The 21,644-nt window shown below is 41.6% G+C and overlaps 1 protein-coding gene across 3 annotated transcripts in view; it reads left to right on the forward strand.

The window, feature by feature from the left end:
• Positions 1-21,644, forward strand: part of LOC139552771 (lysine-specific demethylase phf2-like) — a 144,413-nt gene that overhangs the window by 83,389 nt on the left and 39,380 nt on the right. For all 3 annotated transcript variants that reach the window (XM_071364805.1, XM_071364814.1, XM_071364821.1), the window contains exon 13: positions 3,643-3,753. In XM_071364805.1, coding sequence (XP_071220906.1) covers positions 3,643-3,753 — 111 coding nt within the window. The remainder of the gene's footprint in view (positions 1-3,642; positions 3,754-21,644) is intronic.

A 21,644-nucleotide genomic window follows, 5' to 3' on the forward strand; every position in this document is an offset into this window, starting at 1 on the left:
CACTCCAATATCAACATATGTGAAAATAGTGCGTTTCTATGTTTTCTAGTAAAAGGAAGATACATGTCTACAAATTATATAGTAATTGTCTAGTAATTGTCTAGTAATTGTCTTGTAATTGTCTTGTAATTGTCTAGTAATTGTCTTGTAATTGTCTTGTAATTGTCTAGTAATTGTCTAGTAATTGTCTAGTAATTGTCTAGTCATTGTCTTGTAATTGTCTTGTAATTGTCTTGTAATTGTCTAGTAATTGTCTTGTAATTGTCTAGTCATTGTCTTGTAATTGTCTTGTAAGTATATAGTAATTGTCTAGTAATTGTCTAGTAATTGTCTAGTAATTGTCTAGTCATTGTCTTGTAATTGTCTTGTAATTGACTTGTAATTGTCGAGTACTTGTCGAGTACTTGTCTAGTAATTGTCTAGTCATTGTCTTGTCATTGTCTTGTAATTGTCTTGTAATTGTCTTGTAATTGTCTAGTAATTGTCTAGTAATTGTCTTGTCATTGTCTTGTCATTGTCTTGTCATTGTCTTGTCATTGTCTTGTCATTATATTGTAATTGTCTTGTCATTGTCTTGTCATTATATTGTAATTGTCTTGTCATTGTCTTGTAATTGTCTTGTAATTGACTTGTAATTGTTGAGTACTTGTCGAGTACTTGTCTAGTAATTGTCTTGTAATTATCTTGTGATTGTCTTGTAATTGTCTAGTAATTGTCTTGTAATTGTCTAGTAATTGTCTAGTAATTGTCTAGTAATTGTCTTGTAATTGTCTAGTCATTGTCTTGTAATTGTCTAGTAATTGTCTTGTAATTGTTAAGTACTTGTCTAGTAATTGTCTTGTGATTGTCTTGTAATTGTCTAGTAATTGTCTTGTAATTGTCTTGTGATTGTCTTGTAATTGGCTTGTAATTGTCTTGTAATTGTCTTGTAATTGTCTTGTAATTGTCTAGTAATTCTCTAATAATTGTCTTGTAATTGTCTAGTAATTGTCTTGTAATTGTCTAGTAATTGTCTTGTGATTCTCTTGTAATTGCCTAGTAATTGTCTTGTAATTGTCTAGTAATTGTCTTGTAATTGTCTAGTGCTTGGCTTGTAATTGTCTTGTGATTGTCTTGTAATTGTCTAGTAATTGTCTTGTAATTGTCTAGTGCTTGGCTTGTAATTGTCTAGTAATTGTCTAGTAATTGTCTAGTAATTGTCTAGTAATTGTCTTGTAATTGTCTTGTAATTGTTTAGTAATTGTCAGATGATGTCACTTAAAAACACTTATCCTCCTTTATCTTTTTTACTATAAAACATAGAAACCCTTTAACCTCTACTTCATCACCATCCCTGTTCCGGGAGCATCCTCATCAGTAAAAAAGCTGACTAGCATAGCCTAGCATAGCGACACAAGTAAATACTAGCATATAAATATCATGAAATCACAAGTCCAATACAGCAAATGAAAGATACACATCTTGTGAATCCTGCCATCATTTCCGATTTTTAAAATGTTTTACAGCGAAAACACTATGTATTTCTATTAGCTAACCACAATAGCAAAAGACTCAACCGCATATTTTCACAATTCTTTTACCGCATAGGTAGCTATCACAAAACCGACCAAATAGAGATATAATTAGTCACTAACCAAGAAACAACTTCATCAGATGACAGTCTTATAACATGTTATACAATAAATCTATGTTTTGTTCGAAAATGTGCATATTTGAGGTATAAATCATAGTTTTACATTGCAGCTACAGCTAAATAGCACCGAAGCAGCAAGAATAATTACAGAGAGCAACGTGAAATACCCAAATACTCATCATAAAACATTTATGAAAAATACATGGTGTCCAGCAAATGAAAGATAAACATCTTGTGAATCCAGCCAATATTTCAGATTTTTTAAGTGTTTTACAGCGAAAACACAATATAGCATTATATTAGCTTACCACAATAGCCAAACACACAACCGCATTCATTCACCGCAAAGGTAGCGATCGCAAAAAAACAGCAAAAGATATAAAATTAATCACTAACCTTGACCAACTTCATCAGATGACAGTCCTATAACATCAGGTTATACAATAAACTTATGTTTTGTTCGAAAATGTGCATATTTTGAGCTGTAAACCGTGGTTATACATTGTGAAAATGTAGCAACTTTTTCCCAGAATCTCCGGATATATTTCTGACACTCACCTAATCTGACCAAATAATCATCATAAACTTTACTAAAAAATACATGTTGGACAGCAAATGAAAGATACACTAGTTCTTAATGCAATCGCCGTGTTAGATTTTTAAAAATAACTTTACCATAACAAACAGCTTACGTTATAGCGAGACAGCGCCCGCAAAAAGGAAGGAAAATACGACTTAACATTTTCCACAGAAATACGAAATAACATCATAAATGGTTCTTACTTTTGCTGAGCTTCCATCAGAATATTGTACAAGGAGTCCTTTGTCCGGTTAGAATGTCCTTTTCTCCTGTCGAATTAGCAACCTTAGCTAGCCAAGTGGCGCGAAGATGTCCATCTTCACCTAACGCAGAGAACGGAAAACTCCCAAACTCCCGATAAACGTTGAATAATCTGATAAAACTATATTGAAAAAACATACTTTACGATGATATTATCACATGTATCAAATAAAATCAAAGCCGGAGATATTAGCCGTCTATACCGAACGCTTTTCAGAAGCCATAACTGATGTCCTTCCCGCGCCTTGGTAGACAAAGGAAATAGTGGTCACGTCATTCCAAGAGCTCTTGTTCGACCTCAGATCAAGCTAGACACCCCATTCCACCTCCCACTGCCTGTTGACATCTAGTGGAAGGCGTATGAAGTGCATGTGTATCCATAGAATTCAAGCAAATGAATAGGAAGGCCCTGGAACAGAGCATCGATTTCAGATTTTTCACTTCCTGTCAGGAAGTTTGCTGCAAATGAGTTCTGTTTTACTCACAGATATAATTCAAACTGTTTTAGAAACTTGAGAGTGTTTTCTATCCAATAGTAATACTAATATGCATATTGTACGATCTAGAATAGAGTACGAGGCAGTTTAATTTGGGCACGATTTTTTACAAAGTGAAAACAGCGCCCCCATATTGACAAGAAGTTAACCTACACTACTGGTCAAAAGTTTCAGAACATCTACTCATTCTCTTTATTTTTACTATTTTCTACCTTGTAGAATAATAGTGAAGACATCAAACTATGAAGCAACACATATGGAATCATGTAGTAACCAAAAAAGTGTTAAACGAATCAACATTTATTTTAGATTTTAGATTCTTCAAATAGCCACCCTTTGCATTGATGATGGCTTTGCATTCTACAATGTAGAAAATAGTAAAAATAAAGAAAACCCCTGAATGAGTAGATGTGTTCTGAAACTTGAGACCGGTAGTGTATGTTGATGTTGGGGTGGTGCTGGAGATGATGAAGTTGAACATTTTAGAAATGTCCCTTTAAACATATTTACATGTCGGTCAAGATGGACCAACCCAAGAGGGGCAAGGCAACCTTTACCATGAATAACATGACTGGACCAGTCGTGCTCTACACCTCTACATCAGGGCTGGTCAACCCTTCTCTTGGAGGGTGTGCAGGCATTTCTCCAACTGATGCTCCCTGCTTCCCCAGGCGTCTAACAACATCCTGAGCATGTCGGAGACCTTTAAGCAGAATGATTTGGAGAAGATTGAGATCCGAGAACAGACCAAGAAACAAGCGGAAGCCAAGTGGAAATATAAGGTAAGGTACAGAACAGTTTCAGTTGGGTAAGGTACAGAACAGTTTCAGTTGGGTAAGGTACAGAACAGTTTCAGTTGGGTAAGGTACACAACAGTTTCAGTTAGGTAAGGTACAGAACAGTTTCAGTTAGGTAAGGTACACAACAGTTTCAGTTAGGTAAGGTACACAACAGTTTCAGTTGGGTAAGGTACAGAACAGTTTCAGTTGGGTAAGGTACAGAACAGTTTCAGTTAGGTAAGGTACACAACAGTTTCAGTTAGGTAAGGTACAGAACAGTTTCAGTTAGGTAAGGTACAGAACAGTTTCAGTTAGGTAAGGTACAGAACAGTTTCAGTTAGGTAAGGTACACAACAGTTTCAGTTAGGTAAGGTACACAACAGTTTCAGTTAGGTAAGGTACACAACAGTTTCAGTTGGGTAAGGTACAGAACAGTTTCAGTTAGGTAAGGTACAGAACAGTTTCAGTTGGGTAAGGTACAGAACAGTTTCAGTTAGGTAAGGTACAGAACAGTTTCAGTTAGGTAAGGTACAGAACAGTTTCAGTTAGGTAAGGTACACAACAGTTTCAGTTGGGTAAGGTACAGAACAGTTTCAGTTAGGTAAGGTACAGAACAGTTTCAGTTAGGTAAGGTACAGAACAGTTTCAGTTAGGTAAGGTACAGAACAGTTTCAGTTAGGTAAGGTACAGAACAGTTTCAGTTGGGTAAGGTACACAACAGTTTCAGTTAGGTAAGGTACACAACAGTTTCAGTTAGGTAAGGTACAGAACAGTTTCAGTTGGGTAAGGTACACAACAGTTTCAGTTAGGTAAGGTACACAACAGTTTCAGTTAGGTAAGGTACAGAACAGTTTCAGTTAGGTAAGGTACAGAACAGTTTCAGTTGGGTAAGGTACAGAACAGTTTCAGTTGGGTAAGGTACAGAACAGTTTCAGTTGGGTAAGGTACAGAACAGTTTCAGTTGGGTAAGGTACAGAACAGTTTCAGTTAGGTAAGGTACAGAACAGTTTCAGTTGGGTAAGGTACAGAACAGTTTCAGTTAGGTAAGGTACAGAACAGTTTCAGTTAGGTAAGGTACAGAACAGTTTCAGTTGGGTAAGGTACAGAACAGTTTCAGTTAGGTAAGGTACAGAACAGTTTCAGTTAGGTAAGGTACAGAACAGTTTCAGTTAGGTAAGGTACAGAACAGTTTCAGTTAGGTAAGGTACAGAACAGTTTCAGTTAGGTAAGGTACAGAACAGTTTCAGTTAGGTAAGGTACAGAACAGTTTCAGTTAGGTAAGGTACAGAACAGTTTCAGTTAGGTAAGGTACAGAACAGTTTCAGTTAGGTAAGGTACAGAACAGTTTCAGTTGGGTAAGGTACAGAACAGTTTCAGTTAGGTAAGGTACAGAACAGTTTCAGTTAGGTAAGGTACAGAACAGTTTCAGTTAGGTAAGGTACAGAACAGTTTCAGTTAGGTAAGGTACACAACAGTTTCAGTTGGGTAAGGTACAGAACAGTTTCAGTTGGGTAAGGTACAGAACAGTTTCAGTTAGGTAAGGTACAGAACAGTTTCAGTTAGGTAAGGTACAGAACAGTTTCAGTTAGGTAAGGTACAGAACAGTTTCAGTTAGGTAAGGTACAGAACAGTTTCAGTAAGGTACAGAACAGTTTCAGTTGGGTAAGGTACAGAACAGTTTTAGTTAGGTAAGGTACAGAACAGTTTCAGTAAGGTAAGGTACAGAACAGTTTCAGTAAGGTACAGAACAGTTTCAGTTGGGTAAGGTACAGAACAGTTTTAGTTAGGTAAGGTACAGAACAGTTTCAGTTGGGTAAGGTACACAACAGTTTCAGTTGGGTAAGGTACACAACAGTTTCAGTTGGGTAAGGTACACAACAGTTTCAGTTAGGTAAGGTACACAACAGTTTCAGTAAGGTACAGAACAGTTTCAGTTAGGTAAGGTACAGAACAGTTTCAGTTAGGTAAGGTACAGAACAGTTTCAGTTAGGTAAGGTACACAACAGTTTCAGTTAGGTAAGGTACAGAACAGTTTCAGTTAGGTAAGGTACACAACAGTTTCAGTTAGGTAAGGTACAGAACAGTTTCAGTTGGGTAAGGTACAGAACAGTTTCAGTTGGGTAAGGTACAGAACAGTTTCAGTTAGGTAAGGTACAGAACAGTTTCAGTTGGGTATGCTACAGAACAGTTTCAGTAAGGTACAGAACAGTTTCAGTTAGGTATGGTACAGAACAGTTTCAGTTGGGTAAGGTACAGAATAGTTTCAGTTAGGTAAGGTACAGAACAGTTTCAGTTGGGTATGCTACAGAACAGTTTCAGTTAGGTAAGGTACAGAACAGTTTCAGTTAGGTAAGGTACAGAACAGTTTCAGTTGGGTAAGGTACAGAACAGTTTCAGTTAGGTAAGGTACAGAACAGTTTCAGTTGGGTAAGGTACAGAACAGTTTCAGTTAGGTAAGGTACAGAACAGTTTCAGTTGGGTAAGGTACAGAACAGTTTCAGTAAGGTACACAACAGTTTCAGTGAGGTAAGGTACACAACAGTTTCAGTTAGGTAAGGTACACAACAGTTTCAGTTGGGTAAGGTACAGAACAGTTTCAGTTAGGTAAGGTACAGAACAGTTTCAGTTAGGTAAGGTACAGAACAGTTTCATTTAGGTAAGGTACACAACAGTTTCAGTTAGGTAAGGTACAGAACAGTTTCAGTTGGGTAAGGTACAGAACAGTTTCAGTTAGGTAAGGTACAGAACAGTTTCAGTTGGGTAAGGTACAGAACAGTTTCAGTAAGGTACACAACAGTTTCAGTGAGGTAAGGTACACAACAGTTTCAGTTAGGTAAGGTACACAACAGTTTCAGTTGGGTAAGGTACAGAACAGTTTCAGTTAGGTAAGGTACAGAACAGTTTCAGTTAGGTAAGGTACAGAACAGTTTCATTTAGGTAAGGTACACAACAGTTTCAGTTAGGTAAGGTACACAACAGTTTCAGTTGGGTAAGGTACAGAACAGTTTCAGTTAGGTAAGGTACAGAACAGTTTCAGTTGGGTAAGGTACAGAACAGTTTCAGTTAGGTAAGGTACAGAACAGTTTCAGTTAGGTAAGGTACAGAACAGTTTCAGTTGGGTAAGGTACACAACAGTTTCAGTAAGGTACACAACAGTTTCAGTTGGGTAAGGTACACAACAGTTTCAGTTGGGTAAGGTACACAACAGTTTCAGTTAGGTAAGGTACACAACAGTTTCAGTTAGGTAAGGTACAGAATAGTTTCAGTTAGGTAAGGTACAGAACAGTTTCAGTTAGGTAAGGTACAGAACAGTTTCAGTTAGGTAAGGTACACAACAGTTTCAGTTAGGTAAGGTACACAACAGTTTCAGTTGGGTAAGGTACACAACAGTTTCAGTTAGAAATACAAGGTACAGTACAGAACAGTTTCAGTTAGGTAAGGTACACAACAGTTTCAGTTAGGTAAGGTCCAGAACAGTTTCAGTTAGATAAGGTACAGAACAGTTTCAGTTAGGTAAGGTACATAACAGTTTCAGTTAGGTAAGGTACACAACAGTTTCAGTTTGGTAAGGTACACAACAGTTTCAGTTAGGTAAGGTACAGAACAGTTTCAGTTAGGTAAGGTACACAACAGTTTCAGTTAGGTAAGGTACACAACAGTTTCAGTTAGGTAAGGTACAGAACAGTTTCAGTTGGGTAAGGTACAGAACAGTTTCAGTTGGGTAAGGTACAGAACAGTTTCAGTTGGGTAAGGTACAGAACAGTTTCAGTTGGGTAAGGTACAGAACAGTTTCAGTTAGGTAAGGTACAGAACAGTTTCAGTTAGGTAAGGTACAGAACAGTTTCAGTTGGGTAAGGTACAGAACAGTTTCAGTTAGGTAAGGTACACAACAGTTTCAGTTAGGTAAGGTACACAACAGTTTCAGTTGGGTAAGGTACACAACAGTTTCAGTTGGGTAAGGTACACAACAGTTTCAGTTGGGTAAGGTACAGAACAGTTTCAGTTAGAAATACAAGGTACAGTACACAACAGTTTCAGTTGGGTAAGGTACAGAACAGTTTCAGTTAGAAATACAAGGTACAGTACACAACAGTTTCAGTTGGGTAAGGTACAGAACAGTTTCAGTTAGAAATACAAGGTACAGTACACAACAGTTTCAGTTGGGTAAGGTACAGAACAGTTTCAGTTAGAAATACAAGATACAGTACACACCAGTTTCAGTTAGGTAAGGTACAGAACAGTTTCAGTTAGGTAAGGTACAGAACAGTTTCAGTTAGGTAAGGTACACAACAGTTTCAGTTGGGTAAGGTACACAACAGTTTCAGTTAGAAATACACGGTACAGTACAGAACAGTTTCAGTTAGGTAAGGTACACAACAGTTTCAGTCAGGTAAGGTACACAACAGTTTCAGTTAGGTAAGGTACACAACAGTTTCAGTTAGGTAAGGTCCAGAACAGTTTCAGTTAGATAAGGTACACAACAGTTTCAGTTAGGTAAGGTCCAGAACAGTTTCAGTTAGATAAGGTACAGAACAGTTTCAGTTAGGTAAGGTACATAACAGTTTCAGTTAGGTAAGGTACACAACAGTTTCAGTTTGGTAAGGTACACAACAGTTTCAGTTAGGTAAGGTACAGAACAGTTTCAGTTAGGTAAGGTACACAACAGTTTCAGTTAGGTAAGGTACAGAACAGTTTCAGTTGGGTAAGGTACAGAACAGTTTCAGTCGGGTAAGGTACAGAACAGTTTCAGTTGGGTAATGTACAGAACAGTTTCAGTTGGGTAAGGTACAGAACAGTTTCAGTTAGGTAAGGTACAGAACAGTTTCAGTTAGGTAAGGTACAGAACAGTTTCAGTTGGGTAAGGTACAGAACAGTTTCAGTTGGGTAAGGTACAGAACAGGTTCAGTTAGGTAAGGTACACAACAGTTTCAGTTAGGTAAGGTACACAACAGTTTCAGTTAGGTAAGGTATACAACAGTTTCAGTTGGGTAAGGTACAGAACAGTTTCAGTTAGAAATACAAGGTACATTACACAACAGTTTCAGTTGGGTAAGGTACAGAACAGTTTCAGTTAGAAATACAAGATACAGTACACAACAGTTTCAGTTAGGTAAGGTACACAACAGTTTCAGTTGGGTAAGGTACAGAACAGTTTCAGTTAGAAATACAAGATACAGTACACAACAGTTTCAGTTGGGTAAGGTACAGAACAGTTTCAGTTAGAAATACAAGATACAGTACACAACAGTTTCAGTTAGGTAAGGTACACAACAGTTTCAGTTGGGTAAGGTACAGAACAGTTTCAGTTAGAAATACAAGATACAGTACACAACAGTTTCAGTTGGGTAAGGTACAGAACAGTTTCAGTTAGGTAAGGTACAGAACAGTTTCAGTTAGAAATACAAGGTACAGTACACAACAGTTTCAGTTGGGTAAGGTACAGAACAGTTTCAGTTAGAAATACAAGATACAGTACACAACAGTTTCAGTTGGGTAAGGTACAGAACAGTTTCAGTTAGGTAAGGTACAGAACAGTTTCAGTTAGGTAAGGTACACAACAGTTTCAGTTAGGTAAGGTACACAACAGTTTCAGTTAGGTAAGGTACACAACAGTTTCAGTTGGGTAAGGTACACAACAGTTTTAGTTAGGTAAGGTACAGAACAGTTTCAGTTAGAAATACAAGATACAGTTTCAGTTGGGTAAGGTACACAACAGTTTCAGTTAGGTAAGGTACACAACAGTTTCAGTTGGGTAAGGTACAGAACAGTTTCAGTTAGAAATACAAGGTACAGTACACAACAGTTTCAGTTGGGTAAGGTACAGAACAGTTTCAGTTAGAAATACAAGGTACAGTACACAACAGTTTCAGTTGGGTAAGGTACAGAACAGTTTCAGTTAGAAATACAAGGTACAGTACACAACAGTTTCAGTTGGGTAAGGTACAGAACAGTTTCAGTTAGAAATACAAGATACAGTACACAACAGTTTCAGTTAGGTAAGGTACACAACAGTTTCAGTTGGGTAAGGTACAGAACAGTTTCAGTTAGAAATACAAGATACAGTACACAACAGTTTCAGTTGGGTAAGGTACAGACCAGTTTCAGTTAGGTAAGGTACAGAACAGTTTCAGTTAGAAATACAAGGTACAGTACACAACGGTTTCAGTTGGGTAAGGTACAGAACAGTTTCAGTTAGAAATACAAGATACAGTACACAACAGTTTCAGTTGGGTAAGGTACAGAACAGTTTCAGTTAGGTAAGGTACACAACAGTTTCAGTTAGGTAAGGTACACAACAGTTTCAGTTAGGTAAGGTACACAACAGTTTTAGTTAGGTAAGGTACAGAACAGTTTCAGTTAGAAATACAAGATACAGTACACAACAGTTTCAGTTGGGTAAGGTACAGAACAGTTTCAGTTAGGTAAGGTACAGAACAGTTTCAGTTAGGTAAGGTACAGAACAGTTTCAGTTAGGTAAGGTACAGAACAGTTTCAGTTAGGTAAGGTACACAACAGTTTCAGTTAGGTAAGGTACACAACAGTTTCAGTTAGGTAAGGTACACAACAGTTTCAGTTAGGTAAGGTACAGAACAGTTTCAGTTAGGTAAGGTACAGAACAGTTTCAGTTGGGTAAGGTACAGAACAGTTTCAGTTAGGTAAGGTACAGAACAGTTTCAGTTAGGTAAGGTACAGGACAGTTTCAGTTGGGTAAGGTACACAACAGTTTCAGTTGGGTAAGGTACACAACAGTTTCAGTTGGGTAAGGTACACAACAGTTTCAGTTAGGTAAGGTACACAACAGTTTCAGTTAGGTAAGGTACACAACAGTTTCAGTTAGGTAAGGTACAGAACAGTTTCAGTTGGGTAAGGTACAGAACAGTTTCAGTTGGGTAAGGTACAGAACAGTTTCAGTTAGGTAAGGTACAGAACAGTTTTAGTTAGGTAAGGTACAGGACAGTTTCAGTTGGGCAAGGTACAGAACAGTTTCAGTTAGAAATACAAGGGATGCTTTAGACCAACAATATAAAGAAGTTAAGTTAGGTAAGATGGGTTAGGGTTAGGGGTTTAAAGCTTCTAGAACCTGGACCCAGCCAACAGGCTGAACTGTTTAAAGCTTCTAGAACCTGGGCCCAGCCAACAGGCTGGACTGTTTAAAGCTTCTAGAACCTGAGCCCAGCCAACAGGCTGGACTGTTTAAAGCTTCTAGAACCTGGGCCCAGCCAACAGGCTGGACTGTTTAAAGCTTCTAGAACCTGGGCCCAGCCAACAGGCTGGACTGTTTAAAGCTTCTAGAACCTGGGCCCAGCCAACAGGCTGGACTGTTTAAATCTTCTAGAACCTGGGCCCAGCCAACAGGCTGAACTGTTTAAAGCTTCTAGAACCTGGGCCCAGCCAACAGGCTGGACTGTTTAAAGCTTCTAGAACCTGGGCCCAGCCAACAGGCTCAGTCCTCACGACTATGTCCTCCTCACAACATTCACCAATTAGCATTCACATCTGCTGGGAGTCCTGCTGTGGGGCGTCCCAAATGGCACCATATTCCCTATATCGGGCACTACTTTTGACCAGGGCCCCCTGAGGTTACTATAAACATGGTGCACTATATAGGGAAAAGGGTGCCATTTGGGACGCAGTTCTGCTCTAAGGAAGCTGTTGTGTCACAATAGCTGATTCACAGGGGTTCTGGGGGGGGGGGGACGGAATACATTAGTCAATCAATCAATCAATCAATCAATCAAGTTTATTTTATATAGCCCTTCGTACATCAGCTAATATCTCGAAGTGCTGTACAGAAACCCAGCCTAAAACCCCAAACAAATCAAATCAAATCAAATTGTATTAGTCACATACACATGGTTAGCAGATGTTAATGCGAGTGTAGCGAAATGCTTGTGCTTCTAGTTCCGACAATGCAGTAATAACCAACAGTAATCTAACCTAACAATTCCACACTACTACCTTACACACACACACAAGTGTAAAGGGATAAAGAATATGTACATAAAGATATATGAATGAGTGGTGGTACAGAACGGCATGGCAGATGCAGTAGATGGTATAGAGTACGGTATATACATATGAGATGAGTACTGTAGGGTATGTAAACATAAAGTGGCATAGTTTAAAGTGGCTAGTGGTACATGTATTGCATAAAGATGGCAAGATGCAGTAGATGATATAGAGTACAGTATATATACATATGAGATGGGTAATGTAGGGTATGTAAACATTGTATTAAGTGGCATTGCTTAAAGTGGCTAGTGGTACATTTTTACATAATTTCCATCAATTCCCATTTTTAAAGTGGCTGGAGTTGGGTCAGTATGTTGGCAGCGGCCGCTAAATGTTAGTGGTGGCTGTTTAACAGTCTGATGGCCTTGAGATAGAAGCTGTTTTTCAGTCTCTCGGTCCCTGCTTTGATGCACCTGTACTGACCTCGCCTTCTGGATGATAGCGGGGTGAACAGGCAGTGGCTTGGGTGGTTGTTGTCCTTGATGATCTTTATGGCCTTCCTGTGACATCGGGTGGTGTAGGTGTCCTGGAGGGCAGGTAGTTTGCCCCTGGTGATGCGTTCTGCAGACCTCACTACCCTCTGGAGAGCCTTACGGTTGTGGGCGGAGCAGTTGCCGTACCAGGCGGTGATACAGCCCGACAGGATGCTCTCGATTGTGCATCTGTAGAAGTTTGTGAGTGCTTTTGGTGACAAGCCGAATTTCTTCAGCCTCCTGAGGTTGAAGAGGCGCTGCTGCGCCTTCTTCACAACGCTGTCTGTGTGGGTGGACCAGTTCAGTTTGTCCGTGATGTGTACACCGAGGAACTTAAAACTTTCCACCTTCTCCACTACTGACCCGTCGATGTGGATAGGGGGGTGCTCCCTCTGCTGTTTCCTGAAGTCCACAATCATCTCCTTTGTTTTGTTGACGTTGAGTATGAGGTTATTTTCCTGACACCACACTCCGAGGGCCCTCACCTCCTCCCTGTAGGCCGTCTCGTCGTTGTTGGTGATCAAGCCTACCACTGTAGTGTCATCCGCAAACTTGATGATTGAGTTGGAGGCGTGCATGGCCACGCAGTCGTGGGTGAACAGGGAGTACAGGAGAGGGCTCAGAACGCACCCTTGTGGGGCCCCAGTGTTGAGGATCAGCGGGGTGGAGATGTTGTTACCTACCCTCACCACCTGGGGGCGGCCCGTCAGGAAGTCCAGGACCCAGTTGCACAGGGCGGGGTCGAGACCCAGGGTCTCGAGCTTGATGACGAGTTTGGAGGGTACTATGGTGTTAAATGCTGAGCTGTAATCGATGAACAGCATTCTCACATGGGTATTCCTCTTGTCCAGATGGGTTAGGGCAGTGTGCAGTGTGGTTGCGATTGCGTCGTCTGTGGACCTATTGGGTCGGTAAGCAAATTGGAGTGGGTCTAGGGTGTCCGGTAGGGTGGAGGTGATATGGTCCTTGACTAGTCTCTCAAAGCACTTCATGATGACGGAAGTGAGTGCTACGGGGCGGTAGTCGTTTAGCTCAGTTACCTTAGCTTTCTTGGGAACAGGAACAATGGTGGCCCTCTTGAAGCATGTGGGAACAGCAGACTGGGATAAGGATTGATTGAATATGTCCGTAAACACACCAGCCAGCTGGTCTGCGCATGCTCTGAGGACGCGGCTGGGAATGCCGTCTGGGCCTGCAGCCTTGCGAGGGTTAACACGTTTAAATGTTTTACTCACCTCGGCTGCAGTGAAGGAGAGCCCGCAGGTTTTGGTAGGGGGCCGTGTCAGTGGCACTGTATTGTCCTCAAAGCGGGCAAAAAAGTTGTTTAGCCTGTCTGGGAGCAAGACATCCTGGTCCTCGACGGGGCTGGTTTTCTTTTTGTAGTCCGTGATTGACTGTAGACCCTGCCACATACCTCTTGTGTCTGAGCTGTTGAATTTCGACTCGATTTTGTCTCTGTACTGAGACTTAGCCTGTTTGATTGCCTTGCGGAGAGAATAGCTACACTGTTTGTATTCGGTCATGCTTCCGGTCACCTTGCCCTGGTTAAAAGCAGTGGTTCGCGCTTTCAGTTTCACGCGAATGCTGCCGTCAATCCACGGTTTCTGGTTTGGGAATGTTTTTATCGTTGCTGTGGGTACGACATCGTCAATGCACTTCCTAATGAACTCGCTCACCGAATCAGCATATTCGTCAATATTGTTGTTGGACGCGATGCGGAACATATTCCAATCCGCGTGATCGAAGCAGTCTTGAAGCGTGGATTCAGATTGGTCGGACCAGCGTTGAACAGACCTGAGCACGGGAGCTTGTTGTTTGAGTTTTTGTTTGTAGGCTGGAATCAACAAAATGGAGTCGTGGTCAGCTTTTCCGAAAGGGGGGCGGGGGAGGGCCTTATAAGCGTCGCGGAAATTAGTATAACAATGGTCTAGTGTTTTTCCAGCCCTGGTAGCACAATCGATATGCTGATAGAATTTAGGGAGTTTTGTTTTTAGATTAGCCTTGTTAAAATCCCCAGCTACGATGAATGCAGCCTCAGGGTGTGTGGTTTCCAGTTTACAAAGAGTCAGATAAAGTTCGTTCAGGGCCATCGATGTGTCTGCTTGGGGGGGAATGTATACGGCTGTGATTATGATTGACGAGAATTCCCTTGGTAGATAATGCGGTCGACATTTGATTGTGAGGAGTTCTAGATCAGGTGAACAGAACGACTTGAGTTCTTGTGTGTTGTTATGATGATCACACCACTTCTCGTTAATCATAAGGCATACCCCCCCGCCCCTCTTCTTACCGGAAAGATGTTTGTTTCTGTCGGCGCGATGCATGAAGAAACCAGCTGGCTGCACCGACTCCGTTAGCGTCCCTTGAGTTAGCCATGTTTCCGTGAAGCAGAGCACGTTGCAATCCCTGATGTCTCTCTGGAATGCTACCCGTGCTCGGATTTCATCAACCTTATTGTCAAGAGACTGGACATTGGCGAGTAGTATGCTAGGGAGTGGAGCGCGATGTGCCCGTCTCCGAAGCCTGACCACGAGACCGCCACGTTTTCCCCTTTTTCGGCGTCGCACAGGGTCGCCGGCTGGGATCAGATCCATTGTATTGTGTGGAAGGCAAAACACTGGATCCGTTTCGGGAAAGTCATATTCCTGGTAGGAACGATGATGAGTTGACGTTAATCGTATATTCAGTAGTTCCTCCCGACTGTATGTAATGAAACCTAAGATTACCCGGGGTACCGATGTAAGAAATAACACGTAAAAAAACAAAATACTGCATATTTTCCAAGGAACACGAAGCGAGGCAGCCATCTCTTTTCGGCGCCGAAAAAACAGCAAGCAATGCAGGTGTAGAAGCACGGTGGCTAGGAAAAACTCCCTAGAAAGGCCAAAACCTAGGAAGAAACCTAGAGAGGAACCAGGCTATGAGGGGTGGCCAGTCCTCTTCTGGCTGTGCCGGGTGGAGATTATAACAGAACATGGCCAAGATGTTCAAAATGTTCATAAATGACAAGCATGGTCAAATAATAATCAGGAATAAATGTCAGTTGGCTTTTCATAGCCGATCATTAAGAGTTGAAAACAGCAGGTCTGGGACAGGTAGGGGTTCCATAATCGCAGGCAGAACAGTTGAAACTGGAACAGCAGCAAGGCCAGGTGGACTGGGGACAGCAAGGAGTCATCATGCCCGGTAGTCCTGACGTATGGTCCTAGGGCTCAGGTCCTCCGAGAGAGAGAAAGAAAGAGAGAAGGAGAGAATTAGAGAGAGCATACTTAAATTCACACAGGACACTGGATAAGACAGGAGAAGTACTCCAGATATAACAGACTGACCCCCGACACAAACTACTGCAGCATAAATACTGGAGGCTTTAGTTTCATCAAAACTTGTAAGGCAAAGTGTTCCGGTTGGATTGTCTGTTGTCACTCCAAGGGTCCTGGTCCCTGTAAAGACTGGAACTAGCTAGACTGGAGGCCCTGGTACATAGATATGTAGATGGATAGAGGGGGAGGGAGGTAGGTAGGGCAAGGTCCTCACAGACTAGAATATACATTTAGTGTAGTAAATATTGGGCACATGACATACACAGACCAGGTGAATTCAGGTGAAAGCTATGATCCCTTATTGATGTCACTTGTTAAATCCACTTCAATCAGTGTAGATGAAGGGGAGGAGACAGATTAAAGAAGGATTGTTAAGCCTTGAGACAATTGAGACATGGATTGTGTCTGTGTCATTCAGAGGGTGAATGGGAAAACAAAATATTTAAGTGCCTTTGAAAGGGGTATGGTAGTAGGTGCCAGGCGCACCGGTTTGTGTCAAGAACTGCAACACTGCTGGGTTTTTCACACTCAACCGTTTCCCGTGTGTATCAAGAGTGGTCCACCACCCAAAGGACATCCAGCCAACTTGACACAACTGTGGGAAACATTGGTGTCCACATGGGTCGAACTCGGGTTGCCGGTGATGTCATGAAAACAACCTCGAAGACAGCTCCGACCCAAATAGAAATGTGTTAACTAGTACTACACTAATAGTATGTGGACACCCCTTCAAATTAAGGAACGGGATGTTTAGATAAGACACTACCTAATGAAATATAATGAAAGGGATGTTTAGATAAGACACTACCTAATGAAACATAATGAATGGGATGTTTAGATAAGACACTACCTAATGAAACATAATGAAAGGGATGTTTAGATAAGACACTACCTAATGAAACATAATGAATGGGATGTTTAGATAAGACACTACCTAATGAAACATAATGAATGGGATGTTTAGGTAAGACACTACCTAATGAAACATAATGAAAGGGATGTTTAGGTAAGACACTACCTAATGAAACATAATGAATGGGATGTTTAGATAAGACACTACCTAATGAAACATAATGAAAGGGATGTTTAGGTAAGACACTACCTAATGAAACATAATGAAAGGGATGTTTAGATAAGACTCTACCTAATGAAACATAATGAAAGGGATGTTTAGGTAAGACACTACCTAATGAAACATAATGAAAGGGATGTTTAGATAAGACACTACCTAATGAAACATAATGAAAGGGATGTTTAGATAAGACACTACCTAATGAAACATAATGAAAGGGATGTTTAGATAAGACTCTACCTAATGAAACATAATGAAAGGGATGTTTAGATAAGACTCTACCTAATGAAACATAATGAAAGGGATGTTTAGATAAGACTCTACCTAATGAAACATAATGAAAGGGATGTTTAGGTAAGACACTACCTAATGAAACATAATGAAAGGGATGTTTAGATAAGACACTACCTAATGAAACATAATGAAAGGGATGTTTAGATAAGACTCTACCTAATGAAATATAATGAAAGGGATGTTTAGATAAGACTCTACCTAATGAAACATAATGAAAGGGATGTTTAGGTAAGACACTACCTAATGAAACATAATGAATGGGATGTTTAGATAAGACACTACCTAATGAAACATATAGAATGGGATGTTTAGAATGGAAGGTCATTAAATATCACCATCCAGTGTTGAGCTTCATGAACATATTGGAAGGTGAAATAACATCCAGAGAGAGGTGGCTAAGTTATCTGACAGGTTAGAGATGACCACATCTGACAGGTTAGAGATGACCACATCTGAAGGGTTAGAGATGACCACATCTGAAGGGTTAGAGATGACCACATCTGAAGGGTTAGAGATGACCACATCTGAAAGGTTAGAGATGACCACATCTGAAAGGTTAGAGATGACCACATCTGAAGGGTTAGAGATGACCACATCTGAAGGGTTAGAGATGACCACATCTGAAGGGTTAGAGATGACCACATCTGAAAGGTTAGAGATGACCACATCTGAAAGGTTAGAGATGACCACATCTGAAGGGTTAGAGATGACCACATCTGACAGGTTAGAGATGACCACATCTGAAAGGTTAGAGATGACCACATCTGAAGGGTTAGAGATGACCACATCTGAAAGGTTAGAGATGACCACATCTGAAGGGTTAGAGATGACCACATCTGAAAGGTTAGAGATGACCACATCTGAAGGGTTAGAGATGACCACATCTGAAGGGTTAGAGATGACCACATCTGACAGGTTAGAGATGACCACATCTGAAGGGTTAGAGATGACCACATCTGAAGGGTTAGAGATGACCACATCTGACAGGTTAGAGATGACCACATCTGAAGGGTTAGAGATGACCACATCTGAAGGGTTAGAGATGACCACATCTGAAGGGTTAGAGATGACCACATCTGACAGGTTAGAGATGACCACATCTGACAGGTTAGAGATGACCACATCTGAAGGGTTAGAGATGACCACATCTGAAGGGTTAGAGATGACCACATCTGAAGGGTTAGAGATGACCACATCTGAAGGGTTAGAGATGACCACATCTGAAGGGTTAGAGATGACCACATCTGAAGGGTTAGAGATGACCACATCTGACAGGGTTAGAGATGACCACATCTGAAGGGTTAGAGATGACCACATCTGAAGGGTTAGAGATGACCACATCTGAAGGGTTAGAGATGACCACATCTGAAGGGTTAGAGATGACCACATCTGAAGGGTTAGAGATGACCACATCTGAAGGGTTAGAGATGACCACATCTGAAGGGTTAGAGATGACCACATCTGAAGGGTTAGAGATGACCACATCTGAAGGGTTAGAGATGACCACATCTGAAGGGTTAGAGATGACCACATCTGACAGGTTAGAGATGACCACATCTGACAGGTTAGAGATGACCACATCTGACAGGGTTAGAGATGACCACATCTGACAGGTTAGAGATGACCACATCTGAAGGGTTAGAGATGACCACATCTGAAGGGTTAGAGATGACCACATCTGACAGGTTAGAGATGACCACATCTGACAGGTTAGAGATGACCACATCTGAAGGGTTAGAGATGACCACATCTGAAGGGTTAGAGATGACCACATCTGAAAGGTTAGAGATGACCACATCTGAAGGGTTAGAGATGACCACATCTGACAGGTTAGAGATGACCACATCTGAAGGGTTAGAGATGACCACATCTGAAGGGTTAGAGATGACCACATCTGAAGGGTTAGAGATGACCACATCTGAAGGGTTAGAGATGACCACATCTGAAGGGTTAGAGATGACCACATCTGAAGGGTTAGAGATGACCACATCTGAAGGGTTAGAGATGACCACATCTGAAGGGTTAGAGATGACCACATCTGAAGGGTTAGAGATGACCACATCTGACAGGTTAGAGATGACCACATCTGAAGGGTTAGAGATGACCACATCTGAAGGGTTAGAGATGACCACATCTGAAGGGTTAGAGATGACCACATCTGAAGGGTTAGAGATGACCACATCTGAAGGGTTAGAGATGACCACATCTGAAGGGTTAGAGATGACCACATCTGAAGGGTTAGAGATGACCACATCTGAAAGGTTAGAGATGACCACATCTGACAGGTTAGAGATGACCACATCTGAAGGGTTAGAGATGACCACATCTGAAGGGTTAGAGATGACCACATCTGAAGGGTTAGAGATGACCACATCTGACAGGTTAGAGATGACCACATCTGAAGGGTTAGAGATGACCACATCTGAAGGGTTAGAGATGACCACATCTGAAGGGTTAGAGATGACCACATCTGAAGGGTTAGAGATGACCACATCTGACAGGTTAGAGATGACCACATCTGACAGGTTAGAGATGACCACATCTGAAGGGTTAGAGATGACCACATCTGAAGGGTTAGAGATGACCACATCTGACAGGTTAGAGATGACCACATCTGAAGGGTTAGAGATGACCACATCTGAAGGGTTAGAGATGACCACATCTGACAGGTTAGAGATGACCACATCTGAAGGGTTAGAGATGACCACATCTGAAGGGTTAGAGATGACCACATCTGACAGGTTAGAGATGACCACATCTGAAGGGTTAGAGATGACCACATCTGAAGGGTTAGAGATGACCACATCTGAAGGGTTAGAGATGACCACATCTGAAGGGTTAGAGATGACCACATCTGAAGGGTTAGAGATGACCACATCTGACAGGTTAGAGATGACCACATCTGAAGGGTTAGAGATGACCACATCTGAAGGGTTAGAGATGACCACATCTGAAGGGTTAGAGATGACCACATCTGACAGGTTAGAGATGACCACATCTGAAGGGTTAGAGATGACCACATCTGAAGGGTTAGAGATGACCACATCTGAAGGGTTAGAGATGACCACATCTGAAGGGTTAGAGATGACCACATCTGAAGGGTTAGAGATGACCACATCTGAAGGGTTAGAGATGACCACATCTGAAGGGTTAGAGATGACCACATCTGAAGGGTTAGAGATGACCACATCTGAAGGGTTAGAGATGACCACATCTGAAGGGTTAGAGATGACCACATCTGAAGGGTTAGAGATGACCACATCTGAAAGGTTAGAGATGACCACATCTGACAGGTTAGAGATGACCACATCTGAAGGGTTAGAGATGACCACATCTGAAGGGTTAGAGATGACCACATCTGAAGGGTTAGAGATGACCACATCTGACAGGTTAGAGATGACCACATCTGAAGGGTTAGAGATGACCACATCTGAAGGGTTAGAGATGACCACATCTGAAGGGTTAGAGATGACCACATCTGAAGGGTTAGAGATGACCACATCTGAAGGGTTAGAGATGACCACATCTGAAAGGTTAGAGATGACCACATCTGACAGGTTAGAGATGACCACATCTGAAGGGTTAGAGATGACCACATCTGAAGGGTTAGAGATGACCACATCTGAAGGGTTAGAGATGACCACATCTGAAGGGTTAGAGATGACCACATCTGAAGGGTTAGAGATGACCACATCTGACAGGTTAGAGATGACCACATCTGAAGGGTTAGAGATGACCACATCTGAAGGGTTAGAGATGACCACATCTGAAGGGTTAGAGATGACCACATCTGAAGGGTTAGAGATGACCACATCTGAAGGGTTAGAGATGACCACATCTGACAGGTTAGAGATGACCACATCTGAAGGGTTAGAGATGACCACATCTGAAGGGTTAGAGATGACCACATCTGAAGGGTTAGAGATGACCACATCTGAAGGGTTAGAGATGACCACATCTGACAGGTTAGAGATGACCACATCTGAAGGGTTAGAGATGACCACATCTGAAGGGTTAGAGATGACCACATCTGAAGGGTTAGAGATGACCACATCTGAAGGGTTAGAGATGACCACATCTGAAGGGTTAGAGATGACCACATCTGACAGGTTAGAGATGACCACATCTGAAGGGTTAGAGATGACCACATCTGAAGGGTTAGAGATGACCACATCTGACAGGTTAGAGATGACCACATCTGAAGGGTTAGAGATGACCACATCTGAAGGGTTAGAGATGACCACATCTGAAGGGTTAGAGATGACCACATCTGAAGGGTTAGAGATGACCACATCTGACAGGTTAGAGATGACCACATCTGAAGGGTTAGAGATGACCACATCTGAAGGGTTAGAGATGACCACATCTGACAGGTTAGAGATGACCACATCTGAAGGGTTAGAGATGACCACATCTGAAGGGTTAGAGATGACCACATCTGAAGGGTTAGAGATGACCACATCTGAAGGGTTAGAGATGACCACATCTGAAGGGTTAGAGATGACCACATCTGACAGGTTAGAGATGACCACATCTGAAGGGTTAGAGATGACCACATCTGAAGGGTTAGAGATGACCACATCTGAAGGGTTAGAGATGACCACATCTGACAGGTTAGAGATGACCACATCTGAAAGGTTAGAGATGACCACATCTGACAGGTTAGAGATGACCACATCTGACAGGTTAGAGATGACCACATCTGAAGGGTTAGAGATGACC

Source organism: Salvelinus alpinus, chromosome 2 (assembly GCF_045679555.1).
Source record: "Salvelinus alpinus chromosome 2, SLU_Salpinus.1, whole genome shotgun sequence".
Lineage (NCBI taxonomy): Eukaryota > Metazoa > Chordata > Actinopteri > Salmoniformes > Salmonidae > Salvelinus > Salvelinus alpinus.